Source organism: Rhea americana, unplaced genomic scaffold (assembly GCF_003343005.1).
Source record: "Rhea americana isolate MKP2758 unplaced genomic scaffold, rheAme1 scaffold_27, whole genome shotgun sequence".
NCBI classification, from domain to species: Eukaryota; Metazoa; Chordata; class Aves; order Rheiformes; family Rheidae; genus Rhea; species Rhea americana.
Window position 1 is genome coordinate 3,580,383 of NW_028186390.1, and position 15,926 is coordinate 3,596,308.

At 37.3% G+C, this 15,926-nt stretch overlaps 1 protein-coding gene across 1 annotated transcript in view; it reads left to right on the top strand.

Annotated features, from left to right (window-relative positions):
* FAF1 (Fas associated factor 1) overlaps positions 1–15,926 on the top strand; it is a 173,630-nt gene that overhangs the window by 137,794 nt on the left and 19,910 nt on the right. Inside the window, exons 15-17 of the mRNA XM_085308055.1 lie at positions 2,368–2,456; positions 14,776–14,856; positions 15,520–15,597. Coding sequence (XP_085164181.1) covers positions 2,368–2,456; positions 14,776–14,856; positions 15,520–15,597 — 248 coding nt within the window. The remainder of the gene's footprint in view (positions 1–2,367; positions 2,457–14,775; positions 14,857–15,519; positions 15,598–15,926) is intronic.

Here is a 15,926-nt window from a genome sequence, read left to right on the forward strand (position 1 = left end):
GTCAGAATATGAGTTTATTACACATATGAAAACCTTTTAGTTGCCATGATGGAAGTAACTATTATTCATAAATGTATTATTTAACATGATATTATAGATTCAAGTTGCCATTACTGTAGTAGAATCAAGGCTTTCTTTTCTGTTTTTATTTATCTATTTATAAGGTGTTTTTTTAAAAAAAGTTGAAGCCAAGTTTTCTAAATAAGAAGTTCCATTTAAGTTCCAAATTTATAATTAGATAAATCCCTGAATTTGAAGAAAATTTGGAACACGCTTTTTGTGCAGCATAAGAATGTATTCCGCTCTTGGCGTATAGCTCCTTGTTAATTCGTGGACTCTTGTTGCACGTAGTGGTCTACTATTTGAACATGACTTTTACAGACCTGCCTGCAGTGTTGAGACTCCAAATTGCATCAGAAATTTAAGTCACTAATATAACGTCCTGTAAGTGGGACTTTCCAGCTTGCATGAGCCATTCTTTCTGACAGCAGCATTACTTTGATTTCCCTAGCAGTAAGGTTATTCAGGTGTGGAGTGATGCTCTTAGATTGTTGTTCTCTGTAATTCTTCAAATTAAAATGCATCAAGAAATAAGGACCCCTCATTTCTTTTGTTTTCTCCACAACTATTTTCTTATGTGTGTGTTGTTTACATCTGGCCATCTTTATTCTAATCTCTGTATTTTCCTAAGGAGATTCAGCTTCAGATTCTTCTCATGGTGAAGTCATTTGCCTTTTGAACAGTGTTGGTGTTTCCCTTCTTCATATGGGTCTGCTTGAGGAATCTGCAGTGGTCCTTCCCAGGGCAAAAATATTTTTGCTTGTACATTCCCATAGAAATCCAAATTTTTCATGGTACTTCTGTCACTTCTAAACCTAATAACTAGATTTTCTCTTGGCTATAACTCTGCAGCATAGTTTAGGTTTGTGTAACTTTAAACACCTGTTATCCCACTAAAATCGGTGGTGCTTACTGGCTTAAATTACATAATGGCCTTAGCACTTTGGTGATTTGGAGTCATAATGTAAAGCTGCATTTTACAATCAAATAGTCCAGATAATTTAATAGCACTCATTAAGTTTTAATTATGTGTCAGTTTTTCAGCAAATAACCTTTTGAACTGAACTAAAGTGATGAGGTATTGGTGCCTTACCTAAATATATCTCAGCACTCAAATTCTAACAAAAATCAAAATGTGCTGTGCTTGTTATTTTCCCATGAATTGGGACATTGGTGTCTTTTAAGATTAAGGCCTCAAACAAATTGTATTCTCTGAAGTTATGCGTGTTGTAGCAAGCTGGTTAAAATTTTCTGCTAAGGAAGGTAGCGAATGCAAGACGTGGGAACAATGAGGGTCTTTCAAGGCTGGGCGAGGAGGCAGTGTTTACAAAAGAGATACAGCAATATAGAAACTTAACTCCCAAGGGAATTTAGTGGGCTAAGTTTGGGATTCTTTTTTTTTTTTTTTAACTGGGGTCGGAAGCTATGGAGGGTTGTTTGTTTTTGTTTTTTACTGTGGCTGGTAGTTAGGCTGGGATTTTGACCAGCATCACCAATATAAATGTGGGTCTTGCTGGTATTGGTGTGCTAGTATCCAAAGACTGTTTAGGTTGGTAGATGCTTATATAGCCTTATATTGTTTATAGAGTTTATATGTTGTATGCGTTTATAGAGTTTATAATCTTAGCCTATTTATCATGAGGAAATGGTCTTACCTTTAAACTGCTAAGACGAGTGGCTCTAATGGGCAGTCTACTCTTCCACCTAAGAGAAGAAACTAAAGATTGAGTTATTCCTTGGTAGGAAATGAAACGATCTTTCAGTCCTATCAGAGTGGGGAGCCACTGCTAAAAATGCAAGGAGTTTCTATCTACCTGAATAAAACGATCCATCTGAATAATAAAAGTGTATGTGTGCTTTTGATCATCATATTCTGTTTTTTTTCCCTATATTTCTAGACAACCCACTTGGATGCTACTGGCAGTATCTTTATTCCTGTTACCTGACCTTCTGCCTCACTGTACCTATGAGTTCTAGCAGTGTAAAACCAGGCTCCTGTCAGGGAACTGCAGATAGCGTACTTTCCTCTAACATCAATAATAATCATAATAAAGAGTTATTCAAAGCAAGTACAGAAGTAGTTGTTCACATTTGGGCCACCTAAAATTCTAGCCTCAACATTTGCCTGTAAAAACAATACTGAATTTTCAATAAAACAGCAAATTTAAAACATTCTACTGAGATATGAGCATTTTCTGCTCTGTCAGTTTTTTACACTCTGGTTATTTCTTATGGATTAACTCTAAAATGACTTAATTTTTAATAACTTTAATTATATGAAGTTCAGCTATCTTCCTTTGTTGCTAGGTAACACGACAGTGGATGAGCTAATGATGAGGCTGATGGCTGCGATGGAGATCTTCAGTGCCCAACAGCAGGAAGACATAAAGGATGAGGTGAGAGCTGAAAGTTCCTGCAGATACCTATTGGCTTCTGCAAGTGACTGGGATACAAAATTAATCAGCTGTCTCACTAGCCAGTGAAGTGAGGTACTCTGTGTTTTAGTGTGCCTCTTCCATCATCAAAGATAAAAGCATTAGCTATTCTTTACGTATTTAGTTGGGTCTCTCAAAAAGAGAGACCTCCTTATTCGTTTACTGGTATTTTCAGAATTCTTGTGGGTTTTTTTGTTTTTTTTTTTTTCTCCTAAATATTAGTCATAAGTAACTGCTTACATTTACAGTGGTATTATATACCTTAATACACTCATACCAGGAAATAACAATCACATATTTTCCCAATGATCACCTCTAAATCATAGGTAAAAAACAGAAATGGCTTCATATGTCTTAACGTATACATTTGAAAGGAGATTGAAAAGCAGCCTTAAAAAACAAACCTTACCAGTACTGAGTCACCATTCAAAACAATGCAAAATGGTAAGTGATGACATGACTTTTCAAAAACAGTGTTTCAGTTACATAGAAGTAGACACTGTGAGGTTTACAGTTGAGAGATGCTTATCTGTTACTTTATAAATTGAGAGTGACATTTTGAAATAATGAAGTACTTAGTTAGGAATTTATAATAATAGGTGTGTTGCCATTCAAGATTATTGTTATCCTGTTGTATAGACAGTGATTGACAATAATTCACTAAACACATTCTTCACATTAAATCTTGTGTCTCATTAGTAGGAGATTTATCCATTATGTTTATAATAATATGAAGGCACGGTATCTGCACAATATTTGTAGTTTGTTTTCTTTTTCTTCTTCATTTATGCTACCTGTAATTTGTTGAAAAAGAAATTGATTTTAATTTTGTTAATACTGAACACAAATTTTAATATGAGGATTACAAGAAAAATCCGAGGCACAATATAATTGAATTTTATATTGCATTTTAACAGCAATATGTTGGGGTTTTTTTTGTTTGTTCTAATAAGAAGTTAAAATTCAGATCACAAGAAAGAGTTCTAGGAAAGGCTCAGGACTGGAAACTATAAAAGCTGATAGAAAGGAAGAATATAGCAGGAAAGAAAAGCATATAGAGACAGGGAGATAGGAAAAAGTAGGGGATAAGAAAAGGAATTAGACGTGAGAAGAGGAAGAGGAGACGAGAGCAGTTGTCCAGAGAGGCAAAGGTTAGTATTCAGAACAAGGGAGGATCCAGGTGAGATAGTGATAGAGCTGTTCTGGGAGGGTAAAACCAGAGCAACAGAGAAAAAACATAGGAGTGAAGGAGAGAAAGTTTAGGCATGAGAAGACTCGGTAACGTCTAGAGCATGGTCCTCTGGGAACCAAGAACTGGCTTCTACATTCTGAGCTTCTGCGGGTCTCTCCCTGGAGGGCAAGAGAGCGAAGGAGAGTGGTAATACATGTCCCTATTATGGTAATATGGATTCTTCCTGACTTTTCACTTTAAGTGCTCTGCCTGCGTAGGGAGAGTAGAAAATTCATTTGTATACATTCTTCTAAGATCTACTATTCTTCAAGTCTTCTCTAGTCTTTTCCCACATTTTCTTGTGTCTTCTTGCCTTTGAGTGCACCAGGGACATTCCTTCCCCAGCAGGACCTTTTCCTAATATATTTTGACATTCAGAAAACTAATGGAAATGTTTCATAAACTTGGGGACAGATTTATAGACACTATGGGTTCTACACACAAATAGATTATTTACTTATAACCTGGCTCTGCTTGTTACAAGCTCACAGAAAAGCTGATCTCAGACACTCTTGCCTCTGAAGCAGGAATTAAAAAACAAAACAGATCCTTGCTATAAGAAATTACTACTACAGAAAGGGAGTATTTAACAAGCAATCTGTACTCAATAGAAGGCTTTCACCTGAAAAAAAAAATTGTCTTTTTGTGGTTTGCTACATAATATTGAACTTTCATATAAATCTTGTACTTGACAATATACAGTGTTCAAACATCAGCACCTTTTCTTTTTTTCTTTTTTAAGATCTTATTGCAGTGGGTGCAATTTTTTCCCCAATATTACAATGGCAAACAGGATACAGAGTCCGGTTTCTGTTACTGTTTTCTTAATAGCAACAGTAAGTCATCACAAAACCACAAGAAGATAAGCAAAAAATTCTTTTGTGTTTTTTCTTTTCTTAAAAAAGAAGCCAGCTATATAGCTTTGTTGTAAACAGAAGTGTGTGAAAGAGAGAAAGAGAACTGAAAGCACTTGTAAATAACAGCATGAAATCATTAATGAGTCAGTTTACACAGCTGAACTTCTCCACTTTGGATTTTTAACTTGCATGCACATGAAAGCTTCAGACACTGCTCCTACATAATTCTGTGTAGCACAGCATGTTTTGCAGTGCCCTCTGATGGTTATTTCAGTTCAGGATGGCTATTACCACTGCCAGTTAAGGGTACAGGTGTTGGCACTGACGCTGACTGTATCTGTTCAGGCATTGCGTTACAGTCAGTTCCCTGTCACTGGTCATCAACTGATATTGTAGGCAGGATGCGCAGAACTGCATCGGAGCCTTACCTCAGCAGAGGGAAGTGAGTAACTTCATTAGCTTGTGGTAACAGTATGGCCAGCTTCAACCTGTGCTTTTGTATCCATGTATTAGTAAAATCCAATGGTTAGCCTCATAAAGTTTTAATTGGCAAATCTGGGGCATTTTATTGTTCTAACGTCAAGTGCTAAAATACCACTATTTACTTAATGATTGGATATAACCTCTGGATTTGATTACTGTATTGGATTAAGCTCATGATCTCCAAAGAAGCACCCTAGAGAACATTAAATGTGTGTATGTACTCATAGTACTCAAGTACTCAAGTGAGGTATCTGTTTTAAGACAAACAGCAGTGTGTAACTTACACCTCGACTCTCTCTCCCAGGCTTTCTTAAAGGGAGACAAATCTGCCCTCCCTTTTTATTTATTTATTTTTTTCTTTTCTCTGTCCATGGCTTCTGAGCCAGGCATGAAGCATAAGACCTGTGGCTTGCTGCCTGTAAGCCACGTTGACTAAATGACGATTTGGAAACCTCCTGCCTCTTTTGGACCACACTGATATGTCTTTCTAGATATATTGTCTAGCTGTCATGCTATTTAAGTTTCAGTTACTTAAATTGCCACAGTAACATGCCGTAAATAATAAAGTATGATCAGTAATGTACTGCTGTTGTGTTAACGTGGTGCTTTCTGTAAAGAAACAGCCAGTGGATAATTAAAAGATGGGCTGCAAGCTCATCCCAACCAACGTCAACAGCAACAAGGCCCGCTGGCCAGGATACGATCCCACTGTTGTCACTGCGGTTCAGTCTAGGGTCTGAAGTCCAACTTCAGGTCAGGTCTGCAAGATTATTCTGATGGATGAGTAGATGGATTTACTACAAAACAACATCACTTTGCAGCTGTTTCTTTTCATTCCCTCTCCCTCTCTTTATTTTTCCTGAGGATAGCATTAGACGAAAAATAAGAACGATTGCTCATCTACCCCACAGGCAGGGATCACTGGCCAGTGTCAACCCTTGGACATGGAGAGTTGCATTGGCATCTTCTTGCACCAGGGAGATCACCGCGTCCCAGGGAAGTATTCAGTCCCAGGTGTTTCTTATCCTAGAAGCAGCTTCAGGCTCTTTCTGGTGGTACTAATAGAAGCTACACTAATGATTTCATAAATCTATTGGATATATTTTGCTTTTCTAACAGTGTGTGATCCTCTGGCTCACGCTACATATGTTTATATCTCAACGACTGTTCAGATGGCAGGACTGGTTTGTTTTCCAAAAGAGGCCCCCAAAGCTGAAACAACCAGCTTCTGCCAGCGCTGATGAAGGTGTGAACTGAGATTTTGCAGGGACTGGCTTTGAAAAGAGGGCCTAGCATCTTTTCCTCTTAAATGTCATTGCTTGGTGCTGGATGTAGAAAAGCAATGATGACTCTAAAACATTGTGTGCTTTTGAATGTCCATTTTTAAACACTTCTGTTAGTTTGCTTACTTTAGTTTGATAGTTAAGTAATCATTTCAGCATTGCATGATGGGCAAAAATAGATCTGAGTTAGTTCCATTGTGAAATTAATGTGATGAGATCCCTGATTAAATACTGGCATTACAGTGCAACACACCTGTTCTGGGCCTATCCTAAACATTTTTCCTCTGTTGCCTGAGGAGGAGGCTTCTCAAAGGATTACAGTAACACTTTTTGACAAGCTTATACAGGGTGGAGTTTCCATGTAATGACAGGGCTCATTCGATGATGTCTCAGTAATGCATTCTTTTTATTTTTGCTGTCAACATTTATTACTGTAAAAGCATTGACTGTTACACAGCTGGTCCAACTTGTCCACATTTAAGTAACAGTAGGATCTATCATAGTGTTTATTTTTGTAGTTACGCAACTCTAGCATTCCTGCTCTTGGATTAGACTTCAAGGTATAATTTTAATACCTAAAATTGCTTGAAAAAACAATTTGAATTTTTACAAATTCAAATTAAAAACTTCAGTTCACTTTAAATTATCTCCAGCTGACACACACTTTTCTTTATTGTAAAAGAAGAGAGATATTTAAGAATTTTAAGCTGGAAGAACTGCTGTTAACACTTTTTGACTGAAACTGAGCTATATAAAAATGTGGACAAGCAAAGTCAAAGTCTTTGTGCTCTGATCTTCAATGATATTTCTTTTTCCAACATATTGATGTAGCACGAGGAAAATATATGTCTTCCCTAATTAATATCTTGATGGGGATTTAAAAATATGTAAAAGAAAACAAAAACTCCAAAGCAACAACATGACATAAATTCATCATCTTTTCATTACCACAGCTACTTTTAGAAATATGCTTGCGTATCCCCCCAAGAACTGTCTTGTATTAGACAGCAGTCTATTGGTGAAGTGTCTTTTTCATGACTTTGCCATAAGGTGCTCTGTATCACTGTGCCTCCCTCCTCTGCTCCTCGCTGCTGTCACATATAAAGGATTTCCTTTGTTTGATAGGATGCCATAACACTTTTCCAAAGCTGTATCTCACATCCACAAAAGAAATTACAGAGGAATGGTTCTTGTCAAATATTCTCCTAGTGTGGGATCTGTTTGCTTTTTCCTCCTTTAGATCAGTCACTTCCCTCTGCTCCTCAGCGGCAATTGTGTTCTTCGGCAGCAGACAGCCTAAATGTGTCTATTAGCCGTTCAGCCGACCTCTGCTATTTCTGTTCAGGCCCTGCAGCTTACATTAAAATCAGTAGAAATTAAGCATTTGAATACCTTTGATAATCTTTGTTCCATTTAACACTGTCCTGCATATCATGCTATATAGTATTTGCATAACAGGAGGTTATGAGAATAAATACCTGAAATTCATTAAATTCTAAAGCGCAAAAACATTATGGTGATGACAGCCATCTAGCTAAGATTGTGATTTAACCCCTCAAAAAATCCAATTAGCACATTTACTAATTATTAGTAGTTATAACTAATTATACTACAGTAATCAAAATTTATTTGATTAAATTTTCCAATTGTGTATCTGTAATGCGCTAGCACTCCAAACCTCTAAGGCCTGCTTTGCCATCGGGCACGCCACTGTGGTGACCTGCCAGCAGATACGATCGCTGCCGTCAAGAGTTTACGGACTACTTTGAACCAGGACGCAATGCAAAGGAGGGGCAATGGGAGGCCAGAAGATGAGATGAAAATATCTTTAGTTCAAACGGATTTTCTGCTGCACATCCTGATGGCTGTGGTCACTGGATATTAGTTTAGTCTTTTTAATAAACAGTAGCTTTCCCTGCTCCCCAGCTCAGATTTGAGGACATCTTGGCAGGACTGGCTGGCTGGCTTCCTGTGGAAATGGCAGGACTGCTTCTTGACGGTGCTGGTTCTGGTTTTGGGGCGGTGGGGCGGTGTTTTTTTTTTTTTTTTTTTCCTTGTCATGTGAGGCAGTTTCCAAAATTCAGTATGTGGAAGTGGCTTTCAGTCTTTGCTGTTAATAGGCAGGATTCTTTGACACTCTGTCTGCAATGTTCTGCCCTTCTTTGCCCATTTGGTCCTTCCTCCCCACCTGTGGGTCTGGCACTGCTGCAGTTTGTATTTGCTTGGTTTTCATCGTTCTCATGTGCCTCATGCGTTTTGTGTACACTTTTTTCCTTCTATATCTTCCCCATCACATATGCTTAAGTTATACAATGTGCAAGTCTGTCATCTTCAGTGAATCACATTAATGCCTTTATTGCGCTGCTTTGTTTGGACAAAGGGGTGTTCCTCTTTAACGCTCCCATGAATAGCCTTAAGCACTTGCATTTTTTAATTCCAGGAGTGGTTCAGTGAAATGAACTCTCTGTCAGATAAGCATTCAGCAGTTGCAAATACATTTTTTTTTTTGTCTTTCTTGTAACAGCCATTTATTCACTGATGCTCTAAGAACATATCTTCTGGTCTTGGTTATCTTCTTAAGTTTTGTATTAGTTGTTTTTACTTCATAGTAATAACTGACTCCAAAAGGCAACAGGAAATAAAATATAACACATCTCCTTGAGACAGATCAGATGCAAAACTGATACCTGGAGTTAAATCATTAACTCCTACATTTATAAATAACAACAACAACAAAAGCCTAGAAGGGCCAAAGCTGACTTTTTCAACAAAATATTCCATCCTAAAAGCAGTTTTCTTGTGCTTGTATAATCAGCAGGAAAAGGGGGAGTTTCTGTCTTAAATCCATCCAGAAATCCCCCTTTCAGTCAACTGCCATCTGAAAATACCTGTTACTAGGTGCTTCAGAGGTAGCTGCAGGAAATGATATGGAGAATGATTATTGAAAAGAGATATCCTGAATTTCTTAACTCTAAGAAAAAAAAACTTAATCTGTAAGTTTTTCTTAGGCCTGTTGCTTTGTGTATTACTAAAGAAAAGGTTTTACCCTGTTTGTTTTAACTATCTCATGAACAGAAATGTTAATTCTATTTTTTCTAACTTTGCATCTGTAACATGCATCATTGAGAAGAAATTCTTATGTAAACAATGTATTATGTAGATATACTTTTTTTTTCTTTGAATGTATCAACCTCCCATTGCATGAGCATCCCCCATACTGTTGCATTTTCAAACTGGGAAAGCAGAGATCCTTGAGTCACCTCAGATACACCTACTGTGTAGCCTGCATTACTTTTTCGATATTTTTGCATGTGGAAACCCTCCCAGACCTATGGTAATTTTGTCATTAGCCATTGAAAAGTCTCTACTCCTTCTGTGTACTTTCTTGAGAAGGATACTCCTTCTGTATACTTCCTGGGTTTTTGAGAGGACACAATGTTGGGTGCCGCAATGTAATCCTCATGTGTTCTCAAAGATTCTGTATATTTAACAACATTGAATTACTGTCTATGCATCTGCAGTTTGCTACTATTTTTCATCAGTTTATCACAGTGGATAGTTACTCATTCTGAGTCGACAGCAGTGGTCGCTCAGAGGGTCCTTGTGTGGTTCTCAGAGCACCCGTGGAAACTGAGCGGGTGCTCAGCAGAGACCAAGCTCTCCAGCTATGCTTTCCAGACTCCCGTTCCCCTGGCAAACTGACTCCTTCATATATAAGCATCTGTATCTCTTTCCCCTGTGGGCTGACAGCACAGAAGAAATATCATGTAAGCTGACAGGATCCTTTTTTCCTTTTAATGACTTGAATTCTTTCTGCTCTATCGTTTGCTTTAATCTCTTTACATTTTTCACCTTCCTGGTACTGATTATGTGTATGTCAGCCTCTTCTCTTTCTTCCAGAAGACTGTTCCTCTACCATTACACTCTTCCTTCCTTCCTTTTTCCTTCCCACTTTTTTCCACATTACATGTTTTTAGAAGGATGCTCTTTGCTCCTCAGCACTCTGATCTCTTGGCTTGCAGGCTTCATCTTCCCTATTCCATGTTTCTGTCTTTATTTGTCTACTTACTTGCTATATTCATCAAGGTACAGGTGAGACTTAGTGCTTTGTTAAAGTCAGCTCATATGTGCTCATCCAAAGGCAGAGTTTGGACCTTAAAAAGACACCTGTGTGAGCAAAGAACTTTTTTTTTTATGTTAGTTTCATTCTTCTTCTTTTTATATATATATATATATATATATATATAAATCCATTCTTAATTGCCTGGATATTCTTTTGTTGGTTACAAAATAAGTCTGTCTGGCTTGTACAAAAGCAGGCAGAAGAACCTTGATCCAAATGAATGAGATTCTTATCAATACTGAATTTGGTGTTTCATTCTATTATTTAATGTATTTTTTGTAGTGTATAAGCTTTTTATGCACAGCCATCTCCCGCAGTAAACAAGCAGAGTTAACTTTTGCCATTATTTTAACAAATCATACAAGTGAGCTATAGTACAGATGACAAAGTTAAAGCTAGAAGCCAAACTGTAATGTGATAGAGCCAAGTCTCATCTACTTTACAATATTGCATTCATTTTGCAGCAGATGTGGCAAAGACACATACTTGTTTCTGTTCTAATTCATTTTACATCTTGTCACTCCTTTCAGCCTTAATAATGGATTCACTTTCTGCTTTTCATACGATACCAAGAAATAACCAGGTAAAAGTGTACAGAATACATAAAGTATTTTATTTGTTCTATGAACATTTTTGGTAAGATCTAGAATTAATACTTCAGATGTCTTGAAATAATGTTTTCCCTTTAAGAAGCAAAGGAGGGCTGTCTCTTCTTCCCATGCCCAACAAACCCATAGTTTGGATGATGTACGTTCATACTGTCCTTCAGTCAACAGTGTGAAATTAAGAAATGACCGAGTTTAACTCCTCTTCTGATGTAAGCTTTTAAAATGACCTGGGATAAGATGCACGTTATTTATACCTTGGTTTCTTGAAAAAGGAAGATGGCAGCATTTGCCTTAGTGGCAGGAGTGCTGCAGGGATACACTTACTGATGTTCAGTAGATGCTGCAATATATGTAGGGTTTAACAGGAAAACTCTCAGCTAACACTTTCTTTTTATGGATAACAGTTTTGACAGATTATTGTTAAGTTAGTTATTAGTTGTATTGCTATTCCGTCTTCCTCTTGTGGTCTTTGTTAGAGCAATGATAGCTTCTTTGTAAAATATTTTCTGCTACTTTTCCTGTCACTATTATTATTTTACTTTTGTTGCTTTCTGGTGAACTTGACTCATCCTCATTACTTTGTATGGTTTCTATAGAGGAAGTCATAACTAAAATAGCAAACCACGTTACAAAAAGGAGGCTTATAGCATATAATGTTGAAAAATCATCTAACATACAATTCTGTGAGAATATTGCAAATTTGCCATGATGACCATTGGTGTGTCTATCCCTATAGAACGCTAGCAATAATAACAACTAAACCACTGAAACGTGTACAAAGAGACATTTTGTATGATTACATCTGCTTCACTGGATTCCAGTGCTGTCTAGTCTACCTACAAATCTGCTTTTAAGGTCTGTTTCAGTAAGAATAGTATGGTCCAAATGCAGTGTAAAACTCTGGCATGGTCATTTACTTTTAGATGTGGCTTACATATTTCTGTGAGGACCAGGCAGTCATGTGTGGTAATTCTTCACATTCCTGACATCTTTTTCATAATCCAGTTTTAGGAGGATGGTAACTACAATGAATAGGGAAGAAATAAATAAATATCTATATCTATATATATATAAAAGTGCCTGGAATTCACACTTAGATACTGGTAATATAATCTACAGTGTCAGTTTTTTTTGAAGTTGTCATCCAGATGATATAATTTAAACCAATTTCAAAAATTATTCAGTAAAACTCTCTAAATACTATACTCATCACTAGTAATATTTAATATCTTTCTTGAGTTTTCTAGACCATTTCTAAATTCAAAATAACTCAGTACTCAGTTTCTTGTAGTTCTGATTTAGTATATATTTGTGGAATGAGTTTTAACAAATTTTACAAATTTTAAATTTTTTATCACTTTTTGATTATTATTTATTAGACTAAAGGAAGTATATGTTAATTGCTGGCAATCTTCTGGTGAAGGAAAGAGCCAGTAATTGTAGTAGTTGCATCTGATCTTTCAGTTTTCTCCCAGGCATTACTGGACTTCTATGTGACCTTTGAAATTGAGTTAGAATGAGATATATGAAGTCGCAAAACACAAAAGTTAAACAGGTTCTCTCCAAAACAATTCCTAAGAATATTTTTTAAATGACTGTCCTCTCCCAGGTTGCATGAGACCATTCAGTAAGTTGATGTGGAAAAAAACATTTTATTTCTTACCATTTGAAGGTAAGCTTATGGTATGCTTATGGAAAATCTCAGTATAGGCTGTACAAAATAGTTTCCTCTACTGTTATGTTCCATCTCTGAGAAGTGTTGAGAAAGTGTCTATTCAAGAGGCTTTCCTTGTTTTTGGACAACATAAACATTGGAGCTGTTTCATTATTTCAAGATCCCTTTCTCTCCAAAAGTTTGAGTTAGTTTTTGAAGGCATTTCACAGACATAACGTGTGGAGTTTAACAAAGCCAGGAGGGGAACAGGTTACTCAGTGGTTATTGTCCTTTTTACATTTTGCAAGAATTACTTCTACTCGTGTTTTAGCTATGCTGAACAAAATGATGGTTTCTGTATCTTCTGTGAATGAAATTTAGGACACACTGATTGTAGAATAATCTTGGGTCCTGTTTCTATAAGGAAGAAGAGTTTCCTCTAAAAAGATCTTGTTACTTTCCAACTGGAGGTTGTATACCTTTTCCTGCAATTTGTCCTTTCTCCTTGTGGATGCATGCTAATTTAGAACTCTTTAACAACTGATGTGTTAGAGTTTTGTTTGAGGAACATCTTGGCATGTTTGCATGACCTAATAATAACAGTTAACTCCTGCTCCTCCAATGTAGAATTGAGTTTTTGCCAAACAGTGAAGCTTCTGGGAGAAAAATAGTCGATTTGCAAAATGGCTCCTTTATGTAGAATAAAATTTGCAGATGAATGAAAAGTTTAATTAAATGCTTCAAAAATCAGTAGGTAGTAGATTTTCATTTCTATAAAGTATAGGGGACAAATTACCTCAGCTTAAGTGCTGTGTTACTGGTCACTATGGGTGAGAGTCCTAAGCCCACCAGCAGTCTCACAGTGAAATTTTACTGATTTTTGTAGAGACCTAGACAGCCTCTGGAAGGCTCTAGGAAGATTATAAGATGTAAAAAGAGTAAGCACAGAGCTGCAGATACTGTCTCTGATAGTACTGGCTCTGGAGAGGCAGAGTATGAAGTTCTTCATTGTATAGCTTGTATCATCAGACTTCAGCCCAGTGCAATTACTCCAGCTTTCAGGAATAGGTGCTTCTACATCCTCCAGTGTAGGGATGATGCCTCTCTTTGTCATTCACCTATTTTTGGTAAAATCCTCCCCCTTTTTTTTTGGTGCTGTGATTATTAATAAGGTATTTTGCTAGGTTTGCTGGTTTGAAGTTGGCGTACTAATCTCATGTTTCTTGTCTGCCTGCATCTTTCTATTTAAGACACATCAGAGCAGGACTTGTTAGTCTTCCATCTTTGTATAGCATTCACCATGACACAAATTCAGGGCTGTGGATGATGTTTAATAATGATCATCTGGGACGGATCCTACTGAGGGCATTTTTTCTTTTTTTTTTTTTTTTTTTAACCACACTAAGAACCTGAGAACAGGCCTTCTCTATTAGGACATGCTGTTACCTGCTGTCCATCTAAGCAGCTAGCAGATTAAAATCCGGCCTCTTGCTCCAGCCACAGTCTGTCCCGCTGTATTACAAGGCAGCTTTATTTTGCATTTATTTTGTATTTGCATTATTTTGTCGGCTGCTAGAGGGAGATCCCTGTTTGGGACTCGTCCCCAGTGCTGGGCCACGCATGCATCTCCAGCATCCCCCTGTCCTGTCCTGTCCTGCCCTGCAGGTGGACTCCCCCTGCACAGCTGTGCAGGGAAGGAGGCCTTCGGCTGGCAGCAGCATCTGCACAGCCTGGGCAGCCGTTCTCCATGTCTCAGTGATAAAAATGGGAGGTCAGATGAAATGAGCCTTGGTGCCAGGGCCGGCCCATTGACCAGTGCTTGGAACATGCTAAATCATAATATGGCAATTGAAGCATAGCCTTAGGTAAGTTGTGATTTTTTTTTTAAGCCAATGTCTGCATTTTGCCGATCACTTCTAGCAATGGTTAGATAAATACTTGGAAATCACTGAGGATAAAGAATGCTGGTGAATGTAAAGATAAATTTATTATTAGTCCGCTGTTTGCTGATTTTACTCTTTTTTCTTTTTCTTTTTTTTAGGATGAACGTGAAGCCAGAGAAAATGTGAAAAGAGAGCAAGATGAAGCATATCGCATATCACTTGAAGCTGATAGAGCAAAGGTTTGTGTGTGGTGAAGCAGTTTCATGAATGTTAGGACATGAGTCTCTCCACAATTGGTAAAATCACCGTTGTGCAGAGGAATACCCCAGCTTCAAATCTGCATTTAAGATGAGTCAGTTACTGTAGGGAGACGTAATTCCAGTAAGTGGTTACAAAATGGTGCTAGACGAATTCACTAGGATTGGCTCAGACTGCATCATTTTGCTAAAGCAGTCCTGGCTCTACTTAATAACAGAAGTTGGGAAGGGAGTGATAGGGGAAGATCACTTAATAAATATCCTATTTTTGCATTAATTTCTAAGTGACAGTTGATAATTTGTCAGACAGGATCCTAGGCTACACGAACCTTGGGTCTAACCGTATCTGGAAGTTCTTACATAATAGAAATTCAGGGAATTTTAAAACAGATGCAACTAGTCATACTAACGTGGTGAAATATAAAGGAGTTCAGATAACAGTTTCCATTAACAAGCTTTCATAAGAAATATGAAGGTTTTATTCACATGGCTTTATATTACGTAAACATGTCGAGAGCAGTTCCTATCCCAATAGAGAAGCTGGAAAGTTTCTTTGCCTTCATATAGCTAATGCCTGTCATTAAACACAGCTGTGGAAGGTGCCAGTGAATACATGTGTGATTACTGTTTGTTCCTCTTTCTTAGAGGGAAGCACAAGAGAGAGAAATAGCAGAACAGTTTCGTTTGGAACAGATTCGGAAAGAACAGGAGGAAGAACGTGAGGTGGGATATTTTACCTTTTCTAACAACTTTTAGGATTTATGAAGATTGCCGTTTTCATCCAGCACACATTGCAGCTTGAATTCAGAGTTTACTTTTTTATGTGAACATTAAGTTGAGAAAATATTTTATTAATTTCTTACCATATATATAAAATATAATGCAGCTAAGTCATTTTTATCTACAATTTAATAGCTATTCTGTTGCATCCTATGGATCACACTGCCAAATTATAGCCAGATATTAGATAGGCCTACTAACCGAAGACGCCAACAAAATAGCTCTGTAAATGGTAGAATCTTTCAGATTCTGAAATATTATTTCGGCGGGCA